Source organism: Acartia tonsa, chromosome 9 (genome assembly GCF_053477335.1).
Source record: "Acartia tonsa isolate MP-2025a chromosome 9, ASM5347733v1, whole genome shotgun sequence".
Taxonomy (NCBI): Eukaryota; Metazoa; Arthropoda; class Copepoda; order Calanoida; family Acartiidae; genus Acartia; species Acartia tonsa.
The window spans coordinates 42,454,161-42,479,549 of NC_137268.1; the positions used below are offsets into that span (position 1 = coordinate 42,454,161).

Consider the following 25,389-nt stretch of genomic DNA (forward strand, 5'->3'; position numbering starts at 1 on the left):
TGTATTCTATATTAAGCCACTCAAACAAACGACACTCATATGAATGAGGAGCATAAATGAAGGAAAGGATGATTTAATTTGCCTGAAAAGTTGAATCCAAACTTCCTACAAATCTACCTCTTTACAACCTAAGAGCATCAGAGGAAAGGTTGCGTGATCATGATTTGACAAATTGCGACAGTCAAGTGCAAAGCCTATGGGACACCACACCACCCTTAAAATTTTAATTTAGATGGCCTACCTTCCCTTTTTTTTCAAGGATTACACCTTCCTGGTAAAAAATGTCACATGCCACTTTTACAATTGTATTAAACTCACTGAATATCTGAATTTCTTAGTTGCTAGGCTATGACTCACTGAAGTATTATCATTAGAACTAGAAACATTATTCAATATCAAATAGTCATTCTTATATTCATTTACTAAAAATGCAAAATTTTAATTAAAATAATACAAGATAAAGGCATTTTTACAGCTCAGAAAGGCAACAGTTTAATAGTTATATAGTTTATATGTTTATAAATTAATCAAAAAATAAATATCTAAAACATTTAAAATAAGTCTTTTTGTTGATAATTTTTGATGGCAAGTATAAATGATAAACAAATGATTGATTCTTAACATAAAAATATAACGATATAAATGAATAAAAAAATCTGAATAACAAAGACTCATAAGATTATATGTAAAATAAACTTAAGAGGTTGATTTTAAACTTATAGGTAATACAAATACATATAATACATAAGTTGGATTATTTCTTTTACATAAACAAGGATAGGTAAATGTTTCTTAAAAATTGCACAGCAAAAAAATATGAACTTTATCAGCAATCTTGAAAAATTATGAAGTTTTTTAGGAAACATGTTTAGCTTTACAGTAGCTGCTTTTAATAACCTTTGCAAACTTTTTGTTTAATTAATAAGTGGCATATTCTAATAATTAAGGCAAATTACTGGTATTGCACAAGTAATACACACCTCTTAAAGAAGCAAAACAAGCCATGTTGGCTTGGTCGTTTTAGACAATTCACGACGCACATATCTAACTATGAATAAGAAAATAAAATCTAAAATTGGCACATTATTTAAATATTTAAGCAAAAAATATTTCAAAATCTTATTTAATTTCAAGAAAATTGAACTATTTACTAATATTTTCTTTAATATTTACTATCTATCTATGATTTCAAGTATATTGGAAAAACCATTTGAAGACATACATACAATAATTTTCGTAGCAACGCTACTAGACAATTTTATATCATTATTACTACTTTGACAACACCAGTTTTTTAAGGCGCTAGAGTTCTAATAGAGAAGTGAAATTTGGGGTTTGAATAGACTTTAGTAAAATTGTGTAGCTCATACAACAGAAGGTAAACCCCACAACAAGTAATCAAAAGTTTATTCAAAGTTTCCACTTAAGGAGGCAGGACCGTATCTAATTATCAAGTATCCAGTATAATAAGCTGATAAAAATTGAAACTTCTTTTAAAAATATAACAATGTCTGATGAAGGAAGACATCAAAAATAACTTTTTATGAAAAAGATGCAAAGAAATCTTTGTTTCTTTTCTCCTTACAATAATATTTAACTTACGAAATAAAGGCAGAAAAGTATAAATATTCCAAAAAGCACCATTCTATAGATGTAAAAACAAAATAAATACCTAGGTAATAACACTTAAATGAATAATAAAGTATGATATTAAAATGAGATTAAATAGAATCTTTAAAAAATATATATAAACCAAATAACTGAGATAAATTAAATACATTAGAAGGGTAGGTGATTTCGTAGATTTTATGTTTTAATTCTGTACATTTTTTACGTTTACGGTTGTAAAAAATTACTTTAAAATGCACTATTGTTAAAATCAAAATGCAAAGTTGTAACTTTAACCTTTTTAATATGCAAAAATCTTTATAAATAAATCTAAAATTTAAATAGGTTGGTAGGTATAGAATACAAACTTTTTAAATGGATGGTAGATTTATTATTGTTGTTGTAAATTAAAGATTAACTGGTTCAACGTAGTTGGCTGGCAACATTCCTAAACATAAAACAAATTTTAAAGATACAGAGATAGAACAACTGGCTGAAAAATATTCTTTCCCTTATTTCTTACTAGGTGCTATGTCCCTAAATAACCTCCTTAAAAATAGTTAAAAATCCTTCCCTAGACCTATAAGTAGCTTAATTGTTAAAGGAGAATCATATCGGCTCAGTGGTTTGCGAGATTCTTCGCTACATATATAAAAAGCTAATTACTTTATAAACAGGATTTATTAAATTCTTTTTAATAACTTATAATTATTAGTATGGATTGAAATTAAGCGCCACTGTCTATTATAACTGTCTATCTATTTATCTATCCAGTCATGTGGCAGCTATCTAAAGGGATAAGACAATGGCCGAAAAATTGATATACAATACATCCACAATGATGATACACAAAATAACCCCTTCTGTACATTACAATTAGTAGTTGAAACGTTAAGACACTAAATGAAAATTTCTAAAAAAATCCGCAAGGTTGTTAAGCCAACGAATAAGAAAGCGTTATTATATTATATGACTTTGTGGGCTACTGTAATAAACAGCACAATGTCCCAACCATCTCTGATCATGAGGACAAAATCTACTCTACCTGTCTGTCCAGTCCTATGAACAGTGCCCGTCATCCATCCTTCATCAATGAACACAGCATCTATTATAATATCTCCGTCTCGGAAAGAGACCTCGTCCGTGTCTTGGGCCTCGTAATCGTACATTGCCTAAAACATTTTTATCAATATATCCACGTATTCTAAATTCATTGTAAATCGACATTGAACAGTTGATCTGTAATTTTACAAAAGATGAAATAGAAATGATAACTAATAGTTATTTGTTGCATCGTATTATAGTCAGCTTTCCCCGGATAAGATTAAAACCAGTTTGTTATCCCCGCGTAGCCGAAGGGCCGAACTAAGAAAACTGGTCTTTATCTTACTATTCGTAGAAAATTTCTGTAATACGATGCCATACACAATTTTTCTGTATGGCTGAGAACCTGTTCTAACCCAGCGGATATTAATCGGTTTCGAAGCCATACTGGAAAAATGGTTATACCTGATAACATCTATTGCTGTTACGTTGTTGTTGTTGCTGTTGCTGTTGCTGCCTGGACCCACCTCCAGGATTAGCGGCTGGCTGCTGCGGATGACTTGCCTGCGGCTGAATATATTACATTTTCATAATCCAAATATGTGTTGTTATTTACCTACTAAGAGGGAAGTTATTGACAATGTGAAATATCTAATAATCTATCGGTCTATCCACCAGTTTTATATGTATTACTGGTTATAAAAAGAACTGTTTATAACCTAACCTATCTATGATAATGATGTGGCCGCCAATCCAATATCTAGGATTATAATGGCTTGTTGCTTTTCCATCTGTCTAAGTGTACTTATGACAATCTAATAACTATCTTTCTATCTAACTATCTATCCTTCTCTCTGCCTATATATCTATCTACTTTCCTATCTGTAATATGTATATCAAACTATCCATCAATCTACCTGTTGTGAATAATACTGTTGTTGACCACTACTATATCTCTGATTATGATGGTGTTGTTGGTGTGGCTGTTGATGAGTGTGTGAAGGCTGTGGTTGTTGCTGTGGTACTCGATGCTGTTGCTGGATATACCTACAGAGAATAATTAGTTATCTAGATAGGTGAATAAAGATTTTTCTAAAAGTGAAGCTTTTCTATAGTTAGGGTCGGTCCGTACCTTCGTATTTCCGTACGTCCTATAGCAGTTAGGTACGATTTAGAAAGCGCAGCAACTCTATAATCGTTGGCAAACATGCTGATTTATTCCTTTTTTTTGACAACAAATTTTTGTATGTTAAAATATCCGATTCATTTGATTTTTTAATACTGATTCCAATTACAACAAGGTCAGTGTTATAAGCGAACCATCTCTATAATCAAGTCCTAAAAATGTAATTATGTCCTTAAACAGTATCATCTATTTACTTATGCATTAATATTCTGCTCATTCAGATCTAACACTCTACAAGTGTTAATGTTCGTTTGTCCTTCCATTTCAGAGCTTCGCTTTTATGGATGTTGTCATCCTTGTTTTAGTTAAATATCTCGTAATCAGTGCGCAAATGGCACTGACAATCTGAATTTAGGGAGGGTGCGAATATTTTATTCAAAATAAAGCAAAGCTAAACAAAATTGCTAAACTGGGCATCAAAGTTGCTTTGTTTGTCTTTGATATTTCAAAATTATTGTTTCTTCATTTTTACGTTGCACCTCATTAAAGCAACTGTCATGCTAAATTCTTTTTTTTAAATTTAAAATTAAATTTGTGTATTTATTTCCCAGTATTGCTTTGAAAACCGATTAATATCCACAGGATTAACACCAGTTCTCAATCATATTGAAAAAATCATGTTTACCATCGTATCACAGACAATTTTCCACGAATACTGAAATAAAGAACATACTATTACAACCAGTTTGTTAGCCTCGTGGGACTGAAGGGTTCTATTCTGATAATTTCTTATTTTAATATCAATGGAAACATGGAAAGATGTCTATAATACGATGCCTTAAATAACTATTGACACCTTGGATCTTGTGGATGACTAGGTTGCTTCATCTGCTGTTGTCTCATTTGCTGTTGCTGCTGTTGTGCATACAATTGTTGTTGTTGTTGCTACAACAAAAAATAATTTTTAAAGGTGAAAAAATAAAAATAAATCATATTAATACAAGGATTTATAATGAATGAAAACATAACTCAATATATAAAAATTAGACTACTATACCGAACATCAACAAATTATAATACAGGGAAAGGCACTTTAAACAATGAAGAACCGGGATATAAGAGGGGGTGCGTAATGACATCTGAACTAAAACAGTGAGCAAAATGGTCTAAATATTGAGCTAAATTCTTGAAAATTGGTACATAAGCCTAATCCTATAAATAGGAAAAAATGATCAATTTTTTTTATTTTTTGGTTAAAGTGCATTTTTTCATGTTTTGTGTTGTCATATATAAAAATATAGGTTTTTTGACTTTTGCTGAGTGTATTCAAGGAAAACACTTAAGAAAAAACAATAAACGAATGTTTCTACACCAAAATAGTCAAAAAAGACCAAAAAAGGCCTAAAAACCCCATTGCTGCAGGGTTTTCTTACCTAACCTAAAAATAAAAAAATTTAATTTTTTTTATTTAGATGTACCTAGAACCAATAGGATTAGCCTAAGCCGGGCGGTCAGCTGTTAAAGCGGCTTTCAAAGTTATTAAAATATATTAACTTCAGGGATCTAAAGGAATACGACAATGGCCAATAAATTAATGTACAGTATATAACCATTTATGATACAAAAAATTACCCTTTCTGTAAATTACAATTTTTGGTTAAAACGTTTGGACACTCAACTGATTGAACTAACCAATCACAATTTAATAAAAGTCCCCAATGCTGTTAAGCCAACATATGCCTAATAAGAAAACGTTATTATAAAACTAGGACTACTGTAATTAACACCCCAATGTCTCCTCCCTCCCTCAAAAACTCCCTTGCTATATCTGACTTAATTATAAAATTCTCATGCTTTTTATTTACAGAACAATCCAAACATGCTTAAGTTAATGACAAGAGCCTACTATAGTCTATTATACCTGTTGTAGATAAAGCTGTTGCTGCTGTTGTTGTTGTTGGCGTTGCATCTGTAATTGTTGTTGTTGCGCTGCTTGCTGTTGTCTAAGCTGTTGCTGCTGCTGCTGTTGATATGCCATTTGTTGTTGATACTAAAATAAGAATTTTATGTATCGTTTACCTAATCATTATATTTTTTCTATTTTTTGTCTTATATGGCCCGTATGAAAACAATGTGTGAAAAAACATTACTGCATACCTCCTACCATTAAGGAAACTTCCATTTGGGAAGAAAAACTTCATATAAATTAACCATATAATGTATATAATATTTATTTATTATTTTTGTTCTTTTCATGAATAATAAATCTAATCTAATGATGAAAATATATATATTATTTATGTTAAAGGAAGCCTGCAGGAAATACAACGCTTTAACTGCTGAAAGACTACCACAATTTGACCCAATACCCTAAATTTGAAATCTGAAGCTTCAATAACAAAGTTTAAAAGCATTTTAAATGACTTTTTAAGAAGTTGAAAATTAATGATTTGACTTAAAAATGACCCGAATGCAATTTACTAATTTAATTTGACAAACCTGTGTTTGTTGGGAAGGAGGGTTAGAATAAGGTGGAGGATGTTGCTGTACAGATCTGCTGCCAGGTTGGGCGCTTGGCGGTCCACCATTTGCGGCTACGGGCGGCGTTGAACGTCTAGTCGGCTGATTCATAGCTGCATGCGCTGCCGCGGCGGCAGAATTTGACCGAGAGGACGGCTGTTGCGGCTGACTAGCCGGATATCCGGCGGCGGGATAGCTAGATTTTTGTTGGGGCGGCTGATGCGGCTGTTGGATTCCGTAATCCTGGCTTATCCGCTGCTGCTGTTGCGGGGGCGGCTGTTCACTGCGAGGAGGCGGGATGTGCTGCGGCGGGTCATCCGCCGCCTGGTGGTAAGAACTGCGGTCATGGCGAGGTTGTTGTTTTATGTTTTGATCAGAGTTTTGACTGACTGGCCGGGGCGGAGCGGGGGCTTTGAAATCCTCGGGGTTAAACTGATTTTCACCTCCTCCCTAAGATAAAATAACATCCTATTATATAAAGTAGTAAGGTATTTTTTTTGTCTGTAGCTTAAGATTTATATAACTACTGAATCTATTGAGTTCTTCGTTTTATGGAAGCTTCTTATAGATCCCTTGATGGTTTTAGACTATTTTTCTTACCCCTTCAAAAACAGAGCTCCTACATGCTAGGAGCGCAACCGCTAGTTATTTTATATAGAAAATCATTATTAGAGCTCAACTGATACTTTGTGAATAATGATTTACAAAGTGGTTACCGTATTTATTGGCGCTAAAACGTCAAAAGATATTTAAATTGAATCGGAAAAAAGCTCCATTTAAGATCAAATTTAACTTTTGGAGTTTTCTCTAATCCTTTCAGATGATATGCAAAACAGCTGCTGACCTGTAGACTTCTTTTCTTTTCCATGTCATCTTTATGACCTTTGACATCGTGGTAAGATATATTACTAATCACCTGAAATAAAATCCTTATACTAAAGTAACAGGATGTCTATGTGTTTGTCTGTGTGTTTGTACCAAAGGATCTCGCTAACCGATGAACCGATCGGGTTCTCCTTAACAGGGTAGCTTCTCATAGGTCCCGGGAAGGTTTATAACTTTTTTGGGGGAGGGTACCACCACCCTCCCAAGAGAAATCGCCCCTAGAAAAAAATTACCCTTCCCAAAAAAGAGACTTTAACGAAACATAAACCAATTATTTCTCTAATTACCTATATATTTGAAATAAAAAAGCATTAAAAGTGCCACTAGAGGCCTCTAGGGGGCGTAGCCGCTAGTATTATATAAAATAAGACCTCTCCACAGTAGTAAGGTAGCTAATTTCAAAAATATAAATATTATTACTAAAGATTACATTATATAGCTTAAAGGTTAAAATAAGACAAAACAGTGTCCTAAAGTCGTTTTGAAAAAATATTACATAATTGCTTTTAAATTTCATTGTAGTGAAAAATTACTCTAAATTAAATTAACTTTTATTGTTGGATGTAAAACAATTCTTGTTGTAATCACTTTGAGATAACTAAGTATAACTGCTGAAATGGACGGACAACACCTTACTTTTATTGAGGGCAGCGCTACCAAACAATGAGATTTAAAAATACCTCTGAGTTAGCTTTTATCCTCAATGTTTCAGGATCGTCAGCTATTTGTGTAAACTTGCCCTGCCAATCAAAATTATGTTCATTTTTGTAAATTACATAAATATGAGTTACTTTGTTTTGCAATAAAACATTACTTTTAGTTAAGATAATGGCTGGGGTGTAAATTGAGAAATTGACCCTGCCAAAGGGGGGGGGGGATATAAAAAATATATGAAAAGGGGAAAAAAATAAAGAGGTCAGGACACATTTTTTTCCCATCCTTGGAGAGAAAAACTAGAAAAAATATGTGGAATGGGTAAAAAATTAACAAAATAAGAAGTACCTACTAAATTTTTTTTTTCCAATTTACTGAGGAAAAAACTAGGAGGGAATAAATTAAAAACACCAATTATAGGCGCCGCACAAATTAATGTATCATCAATTGAAACAAACAAAAAAATTTGGCACTATCAATTTGTAAAATCTAATCAAATTCAATCATTACTCAAAAATTTTTTAATCTAACAAATGGAAATGTAGGCTTTAGGGGTCTGTATTATTCTCTGTAAATTATCCCCCCCCCCCCACTCCCACCACCCCCCCTCCTGATGTCTCCATTTTATCTCAATGTTACAATTTGTCCAAAACATTTTTGCTCAAAAAGTCTGTTTTGAAAAACGTGAGAACTAAAACTCTTTTGTTATTTCTGAGCTGTTCGATTTTTTTTGTGTGGATTTGCTCATTAAGTGTTATCAATAAACAAGGATGACAACATCCATAAAAGCGAAGCACTGAAACGGTAGGACAAACGGACATTAACACTTGTACAGTGTCAGAACTGAATAATCATAATATAAATGTATAAGAGTCAAAGCAAAATTGTAAGTAAATTTGTTGAAAAACTGCTTGATTCAGGATAATGTTTATGGACATACTAACATTTTTAGGACTTGATTATAGAGTTGCTTCGCTGATTATATTTTAATTTGTTGTCCCAGGAATCAATATACCAAAAATCAGATCAATCGGATGATTAGATCACATAAAAATTTGTTGTTAAAAAAGTAAAAAAATCAACATGTTTAAAATGGACGTACGGACATTTTAGTGATGATTATAGAGTTGCTACGCTTTCTAAATCGTACCAAACTATTAAAGGAATCACCATGCAAAATTTGAAATCGATAGGACAATTCTAACATGCCTAAATTAAAGAAAAAAGCTATCCGTTACGGACGTACGGACGGGCCGACCCTAATTATAGAAAAGCTTCGCTTTTAAAAATCAAATACGACACACATTGATATAAATTATCACAGATCTTATTTCATTTTCCCCCCTGAAATTAAAATCCACGGACAAGAGCCTAGTTTAGTAGTTATATAGAGTAACTGCGCTACTGAAAATGTATGAAATGATGACATAATTTTTTCCTTTGTTGCTTCAAATTCTGCGTGATATTTTACATTACTCTAAAACACACAAATATGGACCAGTTTTTAAAATTAAATATATTTCGACTTTAGACACCAAAATAAAGTAGATAGTTGATACCAAGGATCTAAAGGGATAACAAAATGGCCTATAAATTGATGTACATCCCCAATGATGAAACGCCAAATTACCTTATATCACAATTAGTGGTTAAAACGTTTGGACACTTAACTTAATGAACCAACCAATCAAAAATCATTAAATTCCCCAAAGTTGTAGAGCCGACGAATAAGAAAACGTTATTAAATTGTTTTGGGGATAAGTTTAATAAACAGCCCATTGCCCAGTTCCTTCCTGACATACAGACAACCAACCCTTTGATCAAAACAACCTTTCTGGAATTCCTAACAATATAAAAAAAAGTGGGTTGCTTCTATTGATGTTCTACGGCACTTCTCTACTCGAATTTATTTATCCATTTCAGGTTGATTTTGTTTCAAAATGTAGTTTTAAAACATATAGGTAGGTATTTAAGTATGTATTTTTGTTTAAAAACTGGTCTTCCCTGGACTTTGCTGTTTTCTGCCAGCCTTTTATTTTCTGGAGTGTCAGCAACTACTGTGGCTTTAGCCTGAAACAAAATATAGATATTTAGATAAATACAATAAAGAAAATAAGTGATGTACATTTTTTACCTAAGACAAAAATAGAAATCCAAGTTTACAAAAAAATACCTTAAGATTACCTATTTAACTTCTAAGTCCAAAAGAAGAATAAGTACCTAGATAGGTATGTTATCTAAAATTTTTTGAATCTTTATTGTCAACATATTTTTTACTGAAATCACATGATATCATAGTAGGTACAGTTTATCAAATATCCGTTGACATAGAGTCCCGCAATACCAAAAAAAACTACCTCCGGAACGTGAGCCCCGCAATACGGCAACTTCTCGAAACCTTTGTAGTTCTTATTGCAAAGCGTCATATTAAAATGGGCTTCGCAATACCAAAAGAAACCTACCTTAGGAACGTGGGCCCCGCAATACGGCAGCTTCTCGAAGCCTTTGTAGTTCTTCATGGAGAGGGTCATATTGCACTCCTGACACTTGAAACACGTCTTGTGCCATACCTAAATAGATGCATGTTGCTCATTATGAACTTACTATGTCAGATGTCCCAATTGAATGAACCCTAAGGTGTAAAGGGAAGCTTTTATAGTAGCTACACTTTTACATCAAATAATGTAATAAAGAATAAACTACAGATAGATAGATATTCAAATTACATCTTAACAACTAGGTAGATATTCTACTTAAAAAAATAAAATTTCTTATCTTTTTAAAGTAAGTTAGGTATTATGTAAGGAATTATATATATTTGATAAGGATTAATAACTCATTTTAATAATATTTTGTACAAAAAACACTTAAGAAAAAGGGTAACAGAATTTTATTTTTTAAGCAGTAGGTAAATATAGACTTAAACATTTTCTTTAACAAGGATAAGATTGTAATTAGCGCAGCAGCAACAAACAAGTGGCTTTTTAAAAGAGTAATAGGATATCTAGCGCAAGTGTCTGTCTGTAGCAAAGGATTTCAAAAACCGCTGAGCCGATATGTTTCTTATTTTCGGATTTCTTAATTATTCGGATAAGGTTTTCTATTAAGGGGAATGGTATCTCTACCCCATAAATAATTTTTTTCTCCTTAAGTTTAAAACTAAAATGGAGGAGTAAAGACTTACACCCTCATCTCTAAAATTAAACTTATAAAATATTAAATAAATGCCTACTCTTATCTAAGCGTAGAACTTAACATGAATATTCAAGCATTATAAGAATAAATTCCATTACAATTATAAATATTTTGTTTTTCTCCGAGTAATCCCAAAATTAAAACTTACAAGGATTCAGATTTATTCAGGGATAAAGGAATTTGAAAATGCAGAGAAAGTATCTTTCATTTTACTTTTATCAACAGGGATCTTAAGTGATAAGGCAATAAATTGATATGCATACGTAACAATCATAAGAAAACAAAATATCTCTTTTGAGATCAAACTTATTACTTGAACATTTTAAATACTACTTTTTTGGAACTTGCCAATAAAAATCTAAACGAAGTACCCAAAGTTTTTATTCCAATAAATAAGATATAATTGTAAGAAATAAAACTTTGGGTACCAATGTAATTAACAGTTCTTCCTCTCTCATTGATAATAAGAAATACTGGACGAAAAATAAGAGTTGTGGATGAAAATAACTTCCATTGTACTCTCCATCTCTGTTTATCTTATACAATTAACTGGTCTATTTATCCACAAAATTATTTGATAAACTTGACGAAATACTCGAATGTGTTGAAATATTTTTATTAAAATAAAATAACATTTTCTTAACAAGTTGATAAGTACCTAGGTAATGCTATGATTTAAAACTAAAAGTGTATAGATACCTACCTAGCTCAAAAAAGCAAAAAAAAGTTACACCTAGTGACCTAGGTAAGTATTCAAATAACTACAGGTATAATCTGGGACACCTGTCATTTGAGCAAGTAATAAGATACCTAGATATCAAATGGATAGCTTGAAAGCAGATGCTAAAATAGAATAATACCTACTCTAGAAATTTTAATTCATTTGTATTGTAGACTTTTTCTGACTCATAGATGGATAAGATAGCTAAAAAGAAAATATATAATTACCTTTTCTAAACATTTTAGTTCCTCTACAGGGTAGACCGTTTTCTCGCATTTAGCACATTTTTTATTCATTTTGTTTGAGAGAGAGAATCTCACTCTGAAAATAAATGCAATTAGTTTTTAACCAACGTAAATGTTTAATCCTAAAAAAATTGTAATATTATAACTATAAGGATGACAATTTATAATGAGTAGCAAAGCTAAAAAAAATAGTGAGACCTACGGACAAGCTGAGTTATGGAGAAGGTAATAAATGAAAAATTTAAAGTTATACAAATGAACATAGACAAAAATAACATTATTCCATATATAAATTTACAATCGAAATGCATTAATGTGCTTTTTAGTTCAGAAAAACGTTTGAGTATTTAATTTTTTCAAAGCTCAATGTAATCATCATTTCCCATATTACGTTCTTAGTAACATTGTTTCTAAAAATATCGAAGTGTATATGCAAAAAAAAGTAACATCAAGGATTTTAAAATCCATTAGGCCTAAAGATAATAAAAATCCTTTTATAAAAACATGTGGGTTGCCCCTAGAACTTGGATCCAAATTGGGTGGGGAGTGCCCCAAGTTTAATTTTTAAAAAAATTTCTTTCTTGGGGGCCGTTGTGTTGCACCCTCCCGCCATATAACCAAAATCTTCCCTAAAACTTGACCGAACTTCCCTAAAAATTCAGAAACAATCGATCCAGCTGTTATTGAGATCTTAACAGATATTCAGTCCCAATTAATCGGACATATTTATATAGATAAGGTGCAAAATAAATGATTAATGCAATAGGAAAATTTTAGAAAAATGTACACGATAACACATGAAAGAGGAAAAAAATGTTTTCAAAATGTTTAAAATTGTTGTTGAAAATTACAGCATCTTTTGTAAATGCAATGCACATTATAATAAATGAACAAGGATGTTATGTCCATATGTTGTCCACCAATATAGATGTTTAATACCTATTTCTTGCAAAAAATAAAAGGCAAAATTAACTATGTCATAAGTACTTCGTATAAATCTAAAACTAAATAGTCTATTAATGACTATAGATTTATTCTCATATAAAAGGCAAGATGTCTGTAAGTCTGTCTTTTACAGAAAGCTTCCTACAGGTATATGGATTTAAACTCTTTTTGAGATAGGATCTTACTCAACCCTCCCATGACGTACCCCCCCGCCCCCCCCCCCCCTCCGCCCTCACTAAAATGATCCTAGGGGCGGGCGTAGCCCATACAAATAAAGGAGTGGAGTTGTTAAAGAGAAGCTTCGCAACAAATATAAACACATATGCCAAAAATATACATCAATGATAATGACTTTTATTCTAAAAATAAAATCTTATGCCAATACCACAAAAAATTAACACTCAGGAATATAAATACTACTTACCTACCTATCCAACCTATAGAAAACCTATTTTACCTTCAACTAAATGTATAGGTAGGTAACATTATTAATAACTTGCAGAGAGAAAAACAACACTAGTACAATAGGTACTACAATTAGCATAAATTGTTAAATTAACTTTTTAAAACTTTAAATATATTTGGAGCTATTTTTTAACAAGATTTTCTATCATATTGTATATCCATCTGTATCCAATTTAAATGAACTATGATTTTGCAATAATTTGGGCTTCATCAAAATAAAAATGTTTGCAAATGGCGTACTTCAGTATATTTATATCAATCATGTTGATAGATAGATTGATAGACCGACGCACTTAATCAAATTTATGGACAGATCCAAAGATAGACAAAAAGACTTAGACAAACAGATTTAGTAACGAAAATATACATAATTGGAGGCAGACATATAAATAGATTTGGGTATAAAGGATAGATTGATACAGAATACAGATTGAAGAATGAATAGACAGATAGATTAATAGATGTACTACAGTACAATACAGATAGATAAATGAAATGAAGGTAGAATATATTACCAGGGGAAAAATTGTCGTCAATTTAGGTTACTATTTCCCCTGTCATTTATTGGTCAATTCTTTCACCCAGTAAAAGGAAGAGGATGGGGTAAAGGGGGTAAAGGGGGGAAATGGAGAATCATTATTTTTCCGTTGCGTGTTTCAATTTATTAGAGAACGTGAAAAACGGGTGTAAGATCCAAATAATACCTAATAGATCCATTTGTGTAGAATAATCATTGAAATTGCTTGAGTATTTAAGCAGCATTATTTCAACATCAATATTACTCATTTTAAGATTAAGAATGTAAACTATATACCTACCTACCTAAATAATAATAATACAGAGTGAAAAAATGAAGATAGGCAACTATTTATTACTGTTTGAAAATTTGAAGGCAAAAAATATTTTTTCCTTGCCATTTCCCTGTCATAGTTCATCATTGATGCATTTTACACTGCAATCTTTTAAACTACCCAGGGATATTAAGAGAGGATAAATAGATATACATCCACAATAATACAAAATTACCCTATATGTAGATAAAAATTATTGGTTGAAAAGTTTAGAACAAAGTACTCAAAATTAAATAAAAATTAGTTTTTGAGCCAATGAGATATCATGTTTATAAAACTTTGGGTGCCAGTGTAATTTACAGTCCAATGTCTACTCCCTCCCTGATTACTTAACTATAGGAGCAACATATGTACAGTTTCAAGGATACAGGGGTAGGAAAATCAACAATAAAATAACTTCACCCATAAATAATAAAATCATTATCTTTTATGATCAGATTTTCTTAACATTTGATTTAACTAAACCATAATTTGCTTAATTAAGGAGAAAATTAAAAAACCAGGGATCTAAAGGGATAAGACAATGGCCTATAAATTGATGTACATCCCCCGTGATGATTAAAAAAATTACCCCTTCTGTTATTACAATCCATGGTTGCAAAGTTTGGACACTCAACTTGATTACCCAACCAATGAAAATCCAATAAGAAACTTCAAGGTTGTGAAGCCAACGAATATTATTTTAAGACTTGAGGGACTAGTGTAATAAACAGCCTAATGTTTCCTTCCTCCCTCCCTCCCTGTTAATAAACCATCCATTATCCTATTCCTTAATCCCTGGGATGAACCTTACACTTCTACTTCCCCTGTTACAACTTTTAACAGGTTTCTTATTAAGAGATTAGTATAATCTTTACAAACAATTTCATTTCATTTTCATTGGACCTCTTTTGAGTGTGGGTCTTAAAAATCCTGCTAATATATTTGAAAAAATTGATAGGTATATTTTTAATAAACAATTTCATTTAGTTTTATTTATACGTGACCGTCTTTAAAGACCTCAAGACAAAAAATGTTAAACTCGGAGTAAAAATCTTCTTATTATGTTTTGAGCATAGGTACCTAATCTTTAATTTAGGATGAAGGGAGATTTAAAAAAAACAATACCTACCAAATATTTTTCCTCTTAGGGAAGCTTAAAAATAGGTTCCAGAATTGTTTTAGGATAGTTTAATTTTAGATTCAAGTCTTTTATATGTTTTTAGTCTTTTTTTTCTGAACCTCTTCATTGTTCCTTAGAAAACAGAGCCCCTAAATACTAGGGACGCAATCGCTGGATAATAATATATAAGGGAAAGAAGATATATTAATTTATTTAATATCAGTTTTCAAAAATGAAATAAATATTCGACCAAATAGTTTACAAGTTCAATCACCTCTATACATATTTCTTTTATTAGACTAAGCAAAGGTTTCTAAACAAATAGTTTATACCTAATATATAATTATATAATATTGTGCCGAATTTTTAATTTTACACTATGTCTTTCTTTGTATACCTAGTGAAGGATCTCGCTAACTGCTGGACTAATATGGTTCTTCTTTACCGTTATGCTTCTTATAGGTCCAGAGAGAATTAAGAGTTATTATGGGAGAGGGAAACTCCACCCTCTGAAGATAAATCACCCATAGAAAACCCCCCATTCTATAACTTTTACTTTTAAAACTAAAACTGAAAGTGTAGGGTCGACTTACTACCCTCCAGCCTTCCCTAAAGCGCCCCTAGATGCCACTAGGGGCGTAACAACTAGTAATAGAATAAAAAGTCTAATTTATGAAGACTTTTATACCTTATCGCCTCAAGAATATACACCTAGTAAATATGCAACTTCCAAGAAATCGAATATTCATGTTGTGCCTACTACTGATCTGTTAAACACAATACTTCCTAATTGAGGCATGAAAGGAGATTAAGTTTCACAGACTTTACAAGGGGTTCTATCATAGACAGCTATAGAGGGTTAGACAGGTAGCTTATTTAAAATGAGAAAGTATTAATGTGTTTTGAAGCATGACCGAAAGACAGACTAAATAAATTACAGCATGACCCTCGAAAAAGTATTTTTAAGCATCTGCAGCCCTTATTTCTCAATGAATTATTAAAAAATGCATATGTCCTTGTTCTCCATAGTATTCCACGCAAATAGATATAAAAATATTTTTTTTACCTCCATTAACACCGGAGATTTTTAGAGCTAAAGTTTTGAAAAAGTGACTGAGAAAAAGAATTTTTTTTTGTTTCTCTTATTTTTTGGATGGTTATAATATGTTTTTCTGGCAACTGAATTATGAGACACAAAGAAAAACAAGTTAACTAAATATTTCTTTTTTATTCCACCAAAAAATATAAATTTTTAATGGCAAAAATTACTACTGAATGAATTGATTATTTGCAAATTTTAGGTTATTTATTAATCCTTATTTATAGAAAAGGATTAATTATGACAGTTGCTCCGCCTACTTTTCTGACATCTCAATTATTTAATAGGGGGTAAATTAAGCTTTTTAGACTAAAAAATCAATATGTTTATTTTTATTTTCTTTATAACTTTTTTGTTATTAAAGTTAGGATTGTGAAACAAAAACAATTTTCCTGCTATATTCATAGAGATTTATTTAGTTTTTTAATCTTAAACAATTTTGCCTAATAAGTAAGTTTTTCAAAATATCATTAAACTAAAAAGACTCAAAAAATATGTGTAAAAAAATGCTTTTTACTCAAAAACTAAATTTTTTATTTCATTTTTGTATAAAGTTTCTGCTAGTAACAAAAATAAAAGGATTTCTAGCTTAATTTTGCTAAAAAAGTCGTTTCATGTTAAAAGTTACTTTTTCCTCAGTCACTTTTTCAAAACTTTAGCACTAAAAATCTCCGGTGTTAATGGAGGTAAAAAAAATATTTTTATATCTACTTACGTGGAATACTATAGAGAACAAGGACATATGCATTTTTAAATAATTCATTGAGAAATAAGGGCTGCAGATGCTTAAAAATACTTTTTCGAGGGTCATGCTGTATATATTGGATGCTCATTTGTATAGGAAATCTTTATAAAATTTTCAATTGTCTCCTATCTCAAATAACAGCCGAGAATATCGTATTTCCCCCATATTATAGAATAACTGACAGACGGACTGAAGGATGGACAAAGTGGAATTTAAATTAGAAGTGCTTATAGAAATTAAATGCAAGTAAGAGAAGACTGAAGAGGGTGCAATGTCCACTGAAATATATTATAAATAACTAAGAATTATCAAAGACTTTTTCACTCAGTGAATTTATCATTTAAAAAAAGATCTCAATTACTGAGCTATCGCTTTTATTCTATCAATATTAATCTATGTGTTCTGTATGTATATAAATATTGTTTAGCAACATTTCAGACAGACAAACATAGATAGATAGCTACATATTGATGAATTTATATTGATTAAAAAAATATTTACATCAGAACTTTTATTTTTCATCCTAACAATTGCAACAATGGATATAGAATACGTGGATATATTTAGGTTGCTAAGAAAGACTATTTATTAGTCAGTTCGTCCACTCATTAGAAGGCGAGGTCAAGGGAATGGTATTATAATGGTATTAGATGGAGTATCATTATTTTAGCCAGCTAGGAGTACCAATTTATTTGAGTACATGAACATTAATCTGCAAGATAACAACCTTATTTCATATACCTATTCCAAAATGGCTATCTTTAGTTTTGACAGAAGAATTTTTCCATGGATAAAATATTCCTTTTTGATAAAAATAAAGAAATATTTTTGGGTGGACAGAATTTGTTGAGATTAAGATTTTTTGCAATCTAGGATGCATAAATAAGATATAGACAAGCTATAAACATTTTATAAGAAGACCAGAATCGGACCTTTAGATTTTATAGCAGTCAGTCAAACTAGACATACTTTAATTGTCCTGCCTATTTTAAATTTAGAATGATAAAAAAGTGATTTCTCCAATTAGAGTGTGTCTGTATTTCCATACTGGATAGCTAATGCCCTGACCGATAAGATAGCGATTATTGTCAAATCTACCTCAAACTAAACAAAGACAAAGTGCTTTAACTCTTTTTTTGCCGAGTTACTTTGTTTGATATCTATAAGTGGCAATCCTACTGTCACTTTTTACAAAAGGCTAAAATCAAATTCAGATTTTTTACAATGAACTAATGCCTTTACTTTAAATTAAAAAGTTCTTTTTCGTTAGACTGAGTGATTTCTTACAGATTGAGCTTCGCAATTATGGTTGTTGTCAACTTGACATCCTTTTTACTGTAGGTTTTAAAATCTAGAAAATAAGAAATTTGCTTATAAAAATCAGATAAAGCAGAAACTTTGTAAATTGCCAAGGTGAAGAGAAGAATCAAGCAGGGCTTTAGGGATAGCACAATAGACCATTAAAATCTCATCAAATTAAAAATTGGTCATTTGGTAGATTAAAATCATCGAGAGGCATAGTTTAACAAATATCATTTTGTCCAATATCATCCTGAATAAACATTACCTACCAATATTGATTTTATGCTAACCAAGTTTGAAAGAAAATTTATTTTCAGTCCATTGTTATCCCTTCTCTCTGAAGGAATGAAAGATAAATAAGAAGAAATCTTGTGTGTGTGTGTGTGAAGATTAGGAAAGGGTTACAAAAAGGGAATTATCAACCAAAGTTTTGGATCTGGTACAGTTTAGGGTAAAATGTAGCTGCATAGATTATTTCAACAATAACAAAATAATAGACTTTAAAAGTGCTACCAAACGGTCAAACGGATAAAGATGTTATATTCGAACTTTATTGTAACATTTTACCGTGGAATGTTCCTGATCCTAAGTTTTTCTTTGCATATAAATAAATATCCCTAAAGTACTTTATTTAAAAATCTGCATTTGGTAGCTGGAAAATCTTAAAAAGAAGAAGGATTTTAAACTTATTTGAATAGATTGAAATTAAAGAGATAAAAATCCGTTAAACCAAAAAAAAATAATTTATTCATAAAATCCACATTTATTTAGACTGCCTATCAACTTCCAAACATTTTATATAGGATATATTTTCTTTTAATATATAAGCAATACCGAAGTATGAACATGCGTTTAAAATTTATGATAATCATAATTTTATGCAATTGCAACCTTTATAACCACATAGCATTTATTCTAACAATAATTATGTAATTATTTAGTATTCTAAATTATTTTTCTTTATCTTATCTTAGTACCTACCTAATTAACTCAAACTAAAGTTATTAATAATTTTGTAAAGGAACACTAACTTAAAACCCTTAATGTTATTATATAACCCTTAAAAAAAAGATTTTAATGAAGAAAAATTAACATTAACACCTTTAAAGTAAATAGAAAGATAACTAGAGAGGGTATCAAATACTTAATCCTAATTTTACCAAATCAAATACAATGTCCTGCATTTCTACCAATTTAATAGGACTATGTGATTTAAAATTATCTTGAGTTTACTAGAAATATTAGTCTAAGATTGTCTTTTTACCAGCCTCTAAAGAAAATGTTGCAATATAGCATCAAAAATAATTATCTTTAAGGATGAATACAGACAGATTTTATGTACAAAAATATTTAGACCAGACAGTCTTTTTCTAGTGCACTACTGCTTTATTTTCCCACGTAATTCAACAATTTCACATAGACAGTCTTTAAAACTATATTTATCTATTTTTTATAACTAAATATTAATATCTAAGTTAATTGAAAATAATATTGTTAAAATGGTATTTTTAAACTGATTTGAAGTCAAATGTAATATATCTAGTATCTACGTAACTTTAAATAATGACTAACGGATGTGCCACTAGCATCTAGTGGCATTCTGTTCCAATTGGGAATGAGAAAAAAAGCCTAAAACCTTTCCAATTCTTATATAATATAATATAAATATATACTCCGACGAGCCCCGTTTAGGGCCATAAAGGAGGTGCTAACATAAAAGTCAAGCTTCTTTCAGGTGTTTGTCAATCTTTACTTTGAATTGAGCCAGGCTGGTAGAAGATTTTATTTCGCTTGGGAGATTGTTCCAGCCTCTTACTGCTCTAGAACTAAAAGAGTTTTTGCCAATCTCTGTTCTGCGGAAAGGTAGATTTAAGTTCAAATCTGGGTTAGGTACAGATGAGCGGGTTGAAACTCTGTTGGGGTTTGATCTTGTGAACCAGACTTCCGGATTAACATTGCTTAAGTTGTTTAAAATCTTGTAAGTTTCAATCATATCTGCTCTAAATCTTCTTTGTGATAGAGTTTGAAGATTTAAATGCTTCAACTTTTCTTCATAGGTGCCATTAAGTCCAGAAATCATATTAACAGCTCTCCTTTGAACCTTCTCCAGAAGTTCACAGTCACCTGCTTGCCAAGGGGACCAGGCAGGTGTGGCATACTCCAAGTGTACTCTGACATGTCTCTTATAGAGATCAAGAAAAACTTTCTTATCCCTATAGTGAAAAGTTCTTGAAATTTGGGACAGAATACCATTTGCAGTTCTTGATGCTTTGATGCACTGTTCACTAGGTTTGCCTGATTTATTAACAAGAACACCAATATCCTTTTCTGAGTCCACTTTCTCCAGTATCTTGTTGTACATTTGGTATTGATACTCTTTGTTGTTTCTGCCATAGTGCAGGACTTTACATTTCTCCACGTTGAACTCCATTCCCCACTCTTTGGCCCATACACACAGAGCATTTAGTTGGGATTGAAGAAGATCCCTGTCAGCTTCTGATTTAACAGGGTGGCCAAGTTTGGTATCATCAGCGAATTTACTGAGGAACTTGACTTTGTCAGCTGATAAGTCAATATCATTTATGTATATCAGGAACAGGATAGGGCCTAAAACTGAGCCCTGTGGGACACCTGAAATCACAATACACCAATCGCTTTCCACACCATTAAGGACAACACGTTGTTTTCTGTCTGTAAGCCATGCTTTAATCCATTCATACACTTTCCCTGTGATGTTTAAAGATTTAACTTTGGCGAGAAGCTTTGAAATGGGCACTTTGTCAAATGCCTTTGAAAAATCTAGGTAGATAACATCAACAGGTGTATTTGAGTCTAAACAGTTTGATATTTTCTCACAAAATTCAAGCAAGTTTGTAGTGCATGAACGACCTTTAGTAAAACCATGTTGTGATGGCAAAATTAATTCAAAATTTTCCAGATGTTCCACAAGTTTGTCTTTTATCAGAGATTCTAAAATTTTGCCTGGAACACTTGTTTGGTTGACTGGTCTGTAGTTTGAAGGTTCTCGTTTACTACCTTTTTTATAAATAGGTGTAACATTTCCTATTAACCAATCAGCAGGCACATCACTTGATTGTAGAGACTTGTTGTAGATTATTGTCAAAGGTTCGATTAGTTCATCTTGGAATGTCTGCAATATATAGCTTGTAACTTTATCTGGGCCACATGAATGTTTTTTCTTCCAGTTAATAACTTTATTTTTCACCATTTCCTTTGAAATTCTAAAATTTTCAAAAGGTTCTACATTTGGCTTTGAAGGAATTTCCTCACAGTTAGAATTGTCTCTAGTGAAAACACTGGAAAAATGTGAGTTAAGGATTTTGGCAATATTTAAATTGTCATTTTTAATTTTGCCATTAACCAAGAGTGGTCCAACACCAGTTTTTTGTTTAGTTTTGCTACGAACATATGAATTGAAGGTTTTTTGATTACAGTCTTTTGAAATTTTCTTCTCAAACTTTCTCTTGCTGTTTCTCACTGCTTTTTTACACTTTTTTTCAATAGACTTATAAATTCTATAGTTCTCATCTGTTCTATTTTCACAAAATTCAGCAAATCTTCTTCTTTTCTGTCTGGATAGTCTGATGACATTTCTGGTCATCCACACAGGGCGTGATGTTGTTCTTCTTTTAATTTTGGGCACAAATCTCTCAATACCTTCATGTATAACATCTTTGAATAGGTTATATCCATCATTAGCACCTAGATTAGATACATCAGCAACTAAATTAGCATTAGTAAAGTGATTAGAAAGACCAACTAAATCAGCTTTGTTCCAATTTAAAATATAATCACATTGTTCATTATTGTCATATGAGGTTAAAACATCAATGCTTAAAATACAATGGTCACTATTAGATAAATTACCAAGGTTTTCAATATTTAAAATACAGTCAGGTTTATTGGTTAAAACAAGGTCTAAAACATTTCCCTTTTTATGGGTTGGAAAATTTACAAGTTGATGAAGAAATTTTTGATTTAAAATGTCAGTAAACAGAGCATATTTTGAAGAATTACTACTATAAGTATTCCAATTGATTTCTGGCATGTTAAAGTCGCCAATAAAAAGATTAAAATCATTATCATTACTATTTTCAATAACATTACAAAGTTTAATTAAGTTTTCATGTGTGGAGTTGGGTGAGCGATAAATAAGATTTACAGTAAAAATGTTGTTGTCAGAATCATCAATTACATTAAATGTACAATATTGGTTAAAATCATATTTATTGTCAATAGGTAAAACACGTAGGCCATTTCTTACATATACAAGAAGGCCACCTCCAATGCCAAATTGTGTATCACAGCGGTCATAACGTAAATTAGGTTCAAGATAATAATTGTCAATAGAGAGAAAAGCATTATTAATATTAGAATTACACCAAGATTCACAAATCAAAATTAAAGCAGGTTTTTTTTCATTAGCAAGTAATTCAAGATCATCAAGTTTACTAACAATACTGCGAGCATTTAGATAAATAATATTTAATACTGTTTGTGACTTTTTTTTCTCTGTTGGCTTAGGGGAAGCTCTTCCTCCATCTCCTCCTCCTCGTTCTCCATTTCTGATTTTCTCTTGTGACTTGGGATCCTCAGACGTAATGGTGGTATTTTCTTGCTTTTTTCTTTCTCTGCATTTGTTAGGGCAACTTTTTTCAGGTACCTTTGTCCTCTTTGTCCAAGAGCCTTCCATATGAAGTTTTTTGCTTCATTTGGTTCATTCTCCATCATCTCTTTGTTTTTGGCTTCAGCTTCTCTAGATACTCTCTTATCTTCCTCTAGTTGTCTGGTCGTGAGGTCGGGAGATATGGATACATCTTTGAAGAAAGTACTTTCACCAAGTTTGTAGGCACTGTTCAGAATATTGTCTCTGACCACCTGGCTCCTAAATCCAACAACAATAGGCTTTTTAGCTGAAGCTTTACCAACTCTGGCTAAAAACTTGATATCTTCTTTCATTTTCAGCTTAAAACCTAGTTCTTGCAGAAGTTCAAGCACAGAATCTTCATCAACTTTTTTCTTAGCATTGTCTCCAAGTTCTGAGTTCGGGTCCTTTATACCAAACACCATTATGTTTGACCTTTTGCTTTCTCTCAGGGACAACTCTTCAAAAACAATTTCATTGTCAGATTTAGGTTGGGTTTTAAGATTTGCTACATCCGAAGCCAAGGATGTGATTCTGTTGTCCAGATTCTTGGTATCAGGTTTCTGTTTTTTCAGCTCATCCACATCTTTCCGAAGTTCTCTGATTTCTCTGTCATGATTTTGAACCATTTTATTCATTTTGGACAAACCAATACCACATCCTTCACAAGACCAGCAGTGACTGCCCATAGATTCAGATATCTCCAAGATAAGGTTGTATAGTTTATCCCCCACTCCACAATCTTTGTGAATCCACCTACTACATATTGTGCATTGAACAGAGTGTTGGCTTTCTTCGACGTTTTCTTTGCACTCAATGCAGGGATACTTTTTCTTGATGTTTGGCATTTTGGCAGAATTAGTTTTAAAACTATAATCTTGACTCAGCTAGTTTTGCTTTATCCACTCCACAGCTCCCAACATAAACATAAGGTATATCCAATCCTCTCCCCTACCCTACCGAGACGTGATAGGTACGGGGCACCCTCGCGGATGTGTGAGAATGAATATACAAATAAATCACAGTTGAATATTACAAGATAATACAGAGGTGGGTGTCCAGGTTATATTTTTTATTTTTTTATTTTTATTTTGTTTAGGTATTTTTTTGGTAGTGATAAATTTTCTTTAGTTTCTTTTTATTTTGTTTTGTTTATTTTTTTCTTTTGGTATCTTTTTTTTTTATCAAAATAATGAACTGGACAATCTTATCTTGCTACAATATGCAAACTCTGTATTATCAGGTGTTAAGATGTTAGTTACAACAGGAATATATATTTCCTGCAAATTAGGTTATTTGTTGTTAGTGGGTTAGGAATATTCAGTGTAGAAAGTAATTATAATTTTAGACATATCTTTAATATTATCTTAATTATAATTTTCCTGGTTATACATTTACAGGAGGGTTATATATTCCGCCTCAACTGTTTCTCCAAGTCTCAATCAGATTCAGTACTCAACATTTTTTCCGGCAGCCGCCGGGGAAGACATTTTTATCTCTTGTAGAAGTGAATCAAGCAATACTAGCCTGGTCTCTTAGTGAAGTGAATCAAGCAAATCTAGCCCGGTCAGTTTATAAATAAATAGGTAGCCTATAAACTTACAAGGACCTACGTAAAGCTTTCCTGCGATACCGATAAGAACTCAATCTGTTTAGGTAGTGTATAGCGAGATCCTACCGAAAAAAAACCTTAACTGCTTTATATATAAAAAAAAAAAATACATTAAAACTGACCTCTAAACCACATAACATGTCCGCTTGGTATATGAATGCTGTGTGTATAATATGTTCCAAAGAGTGATGTAATGCCAAAATTTCTTATGGTCACACGGATAAAGGAATACATAAACAAGGAAAATAACACGCATAAGTAGCAAATAATAATTAAAACTTTAAATAGCAGAAAACAAACAATGGGCATGCTCTCATTAGCCGTGGTAATCCTGATAATAAAATAACAGGATGTCTTTGTGTACCGAAGGATCTCGATAACTGCTAAACAGATATGGTTCTCCTTTACAATGTAGCTTCTTACAGGTTCTGAAAACTAGAATAACTATTTTAGGAGAGGGTACCACCATCCTTCCACGAGAAATCGATCCTTAAAAATGATCCCCTTCCCCCCCAAAAATAAAATTAGGTACTTTTTTCCTTTTTAAAACCTAAAATAAGATAAATTTGGGTTGTCGCATTCAACTCCTCCCCCCCCCCCCTCA

General features: G+C 31.6%; 2 protein-coding genes across 3 annotated transcripts in view; both read right to left on the bottom strand.

The window, feature by feature from the left end:
* LOC145328991 (SID1 transmembrane family member 2-like) overlaps positions 1 to 24,699 on the bottom strand; it is a 91,354-nt gene extending 66,655 nt beyond the window's left edge. The window contains exon 1 of the mRNA XM_080172984.1: positions 24,668 to 24,699. The gene's annotated coding sequence lies outside the window, so the exon portion shown is untranslated. The remainder of the gene's footprint in view (positions 1 to 24,667) is intronic.
* On the bottom strand, positions 1,996 to 24,730 carry Lasp (LIM and SH3 domain protein Lasp). Of its 2 annotated transcripts, none has more exons than XM_080172987.1 (14): positions 24,705 to 24,730; positions 11,981 to 12,073; positions 10,300 to 10,407; positions 9,842 to 9,907; positions 9,275 to 9,314; positions 7,864 to 7,922; positions 7,143 to 7,214; positions 6,278 to 6,748; positions 5,700 to 5,828; positions 4,635 to 4,723; positions 3,570 to 3,699; positions 3,118 to 3,222; positions 2,654 to 2,780; positions 1,996 to 2,056 (listed from the first exon to the last, which is right to left on the bottom strand). In XM_080172987.1, the coding sequence occupies exons 2-14, from the start codon at positions 12,047 to 12,049 to the stop codon at positions 2,016 to 2,018; spliced, it is 1,506 nt and encodes a 501-aa protein (XP_080029113.1). In that variant the 5' UTR covers positions 12,050 to 12,073; positions 24,705 to 24,730; the 3' UTR covers positions 1,996 to 2,015. The 2 variants fall into 2 exon arrangements, with proteins under 2 accessions (XP_080029113.1, XP_080029112.1); XM_080172986.1 differs by lacking the exon at positions 24,705 to 24,730 and adding an exon at positions 24,669 to 24,693.
* Positions 24,731 to 25,389: the final 659 nt, after the last annotated feature.

Bases quoted from the DNA above. Each gene is read 5' to 3' on its own strand.
- Lasp (XM_080172987.1), bottom strand. From the start codon at position 12,049: ATGAATAAAAAATGTGCTAAATGCGAGAAAACGGTCTACCCTGTAGAG. The intron at 7,215-7,863 runs GTATTTTTAAAT...ATTTTATTTCAG, and splicing joins GGATAAAAGCTAACTCAGAG to GTGATTAGTAATATATCTTA. The intron at 6,749-7,142 runs GTCAGCAGCTGT...ATTTTATCTTAG, and splicing joins AAAAGAAAAGAAGTCTACAG to GGAGGAGGTGAAAATCAGTT.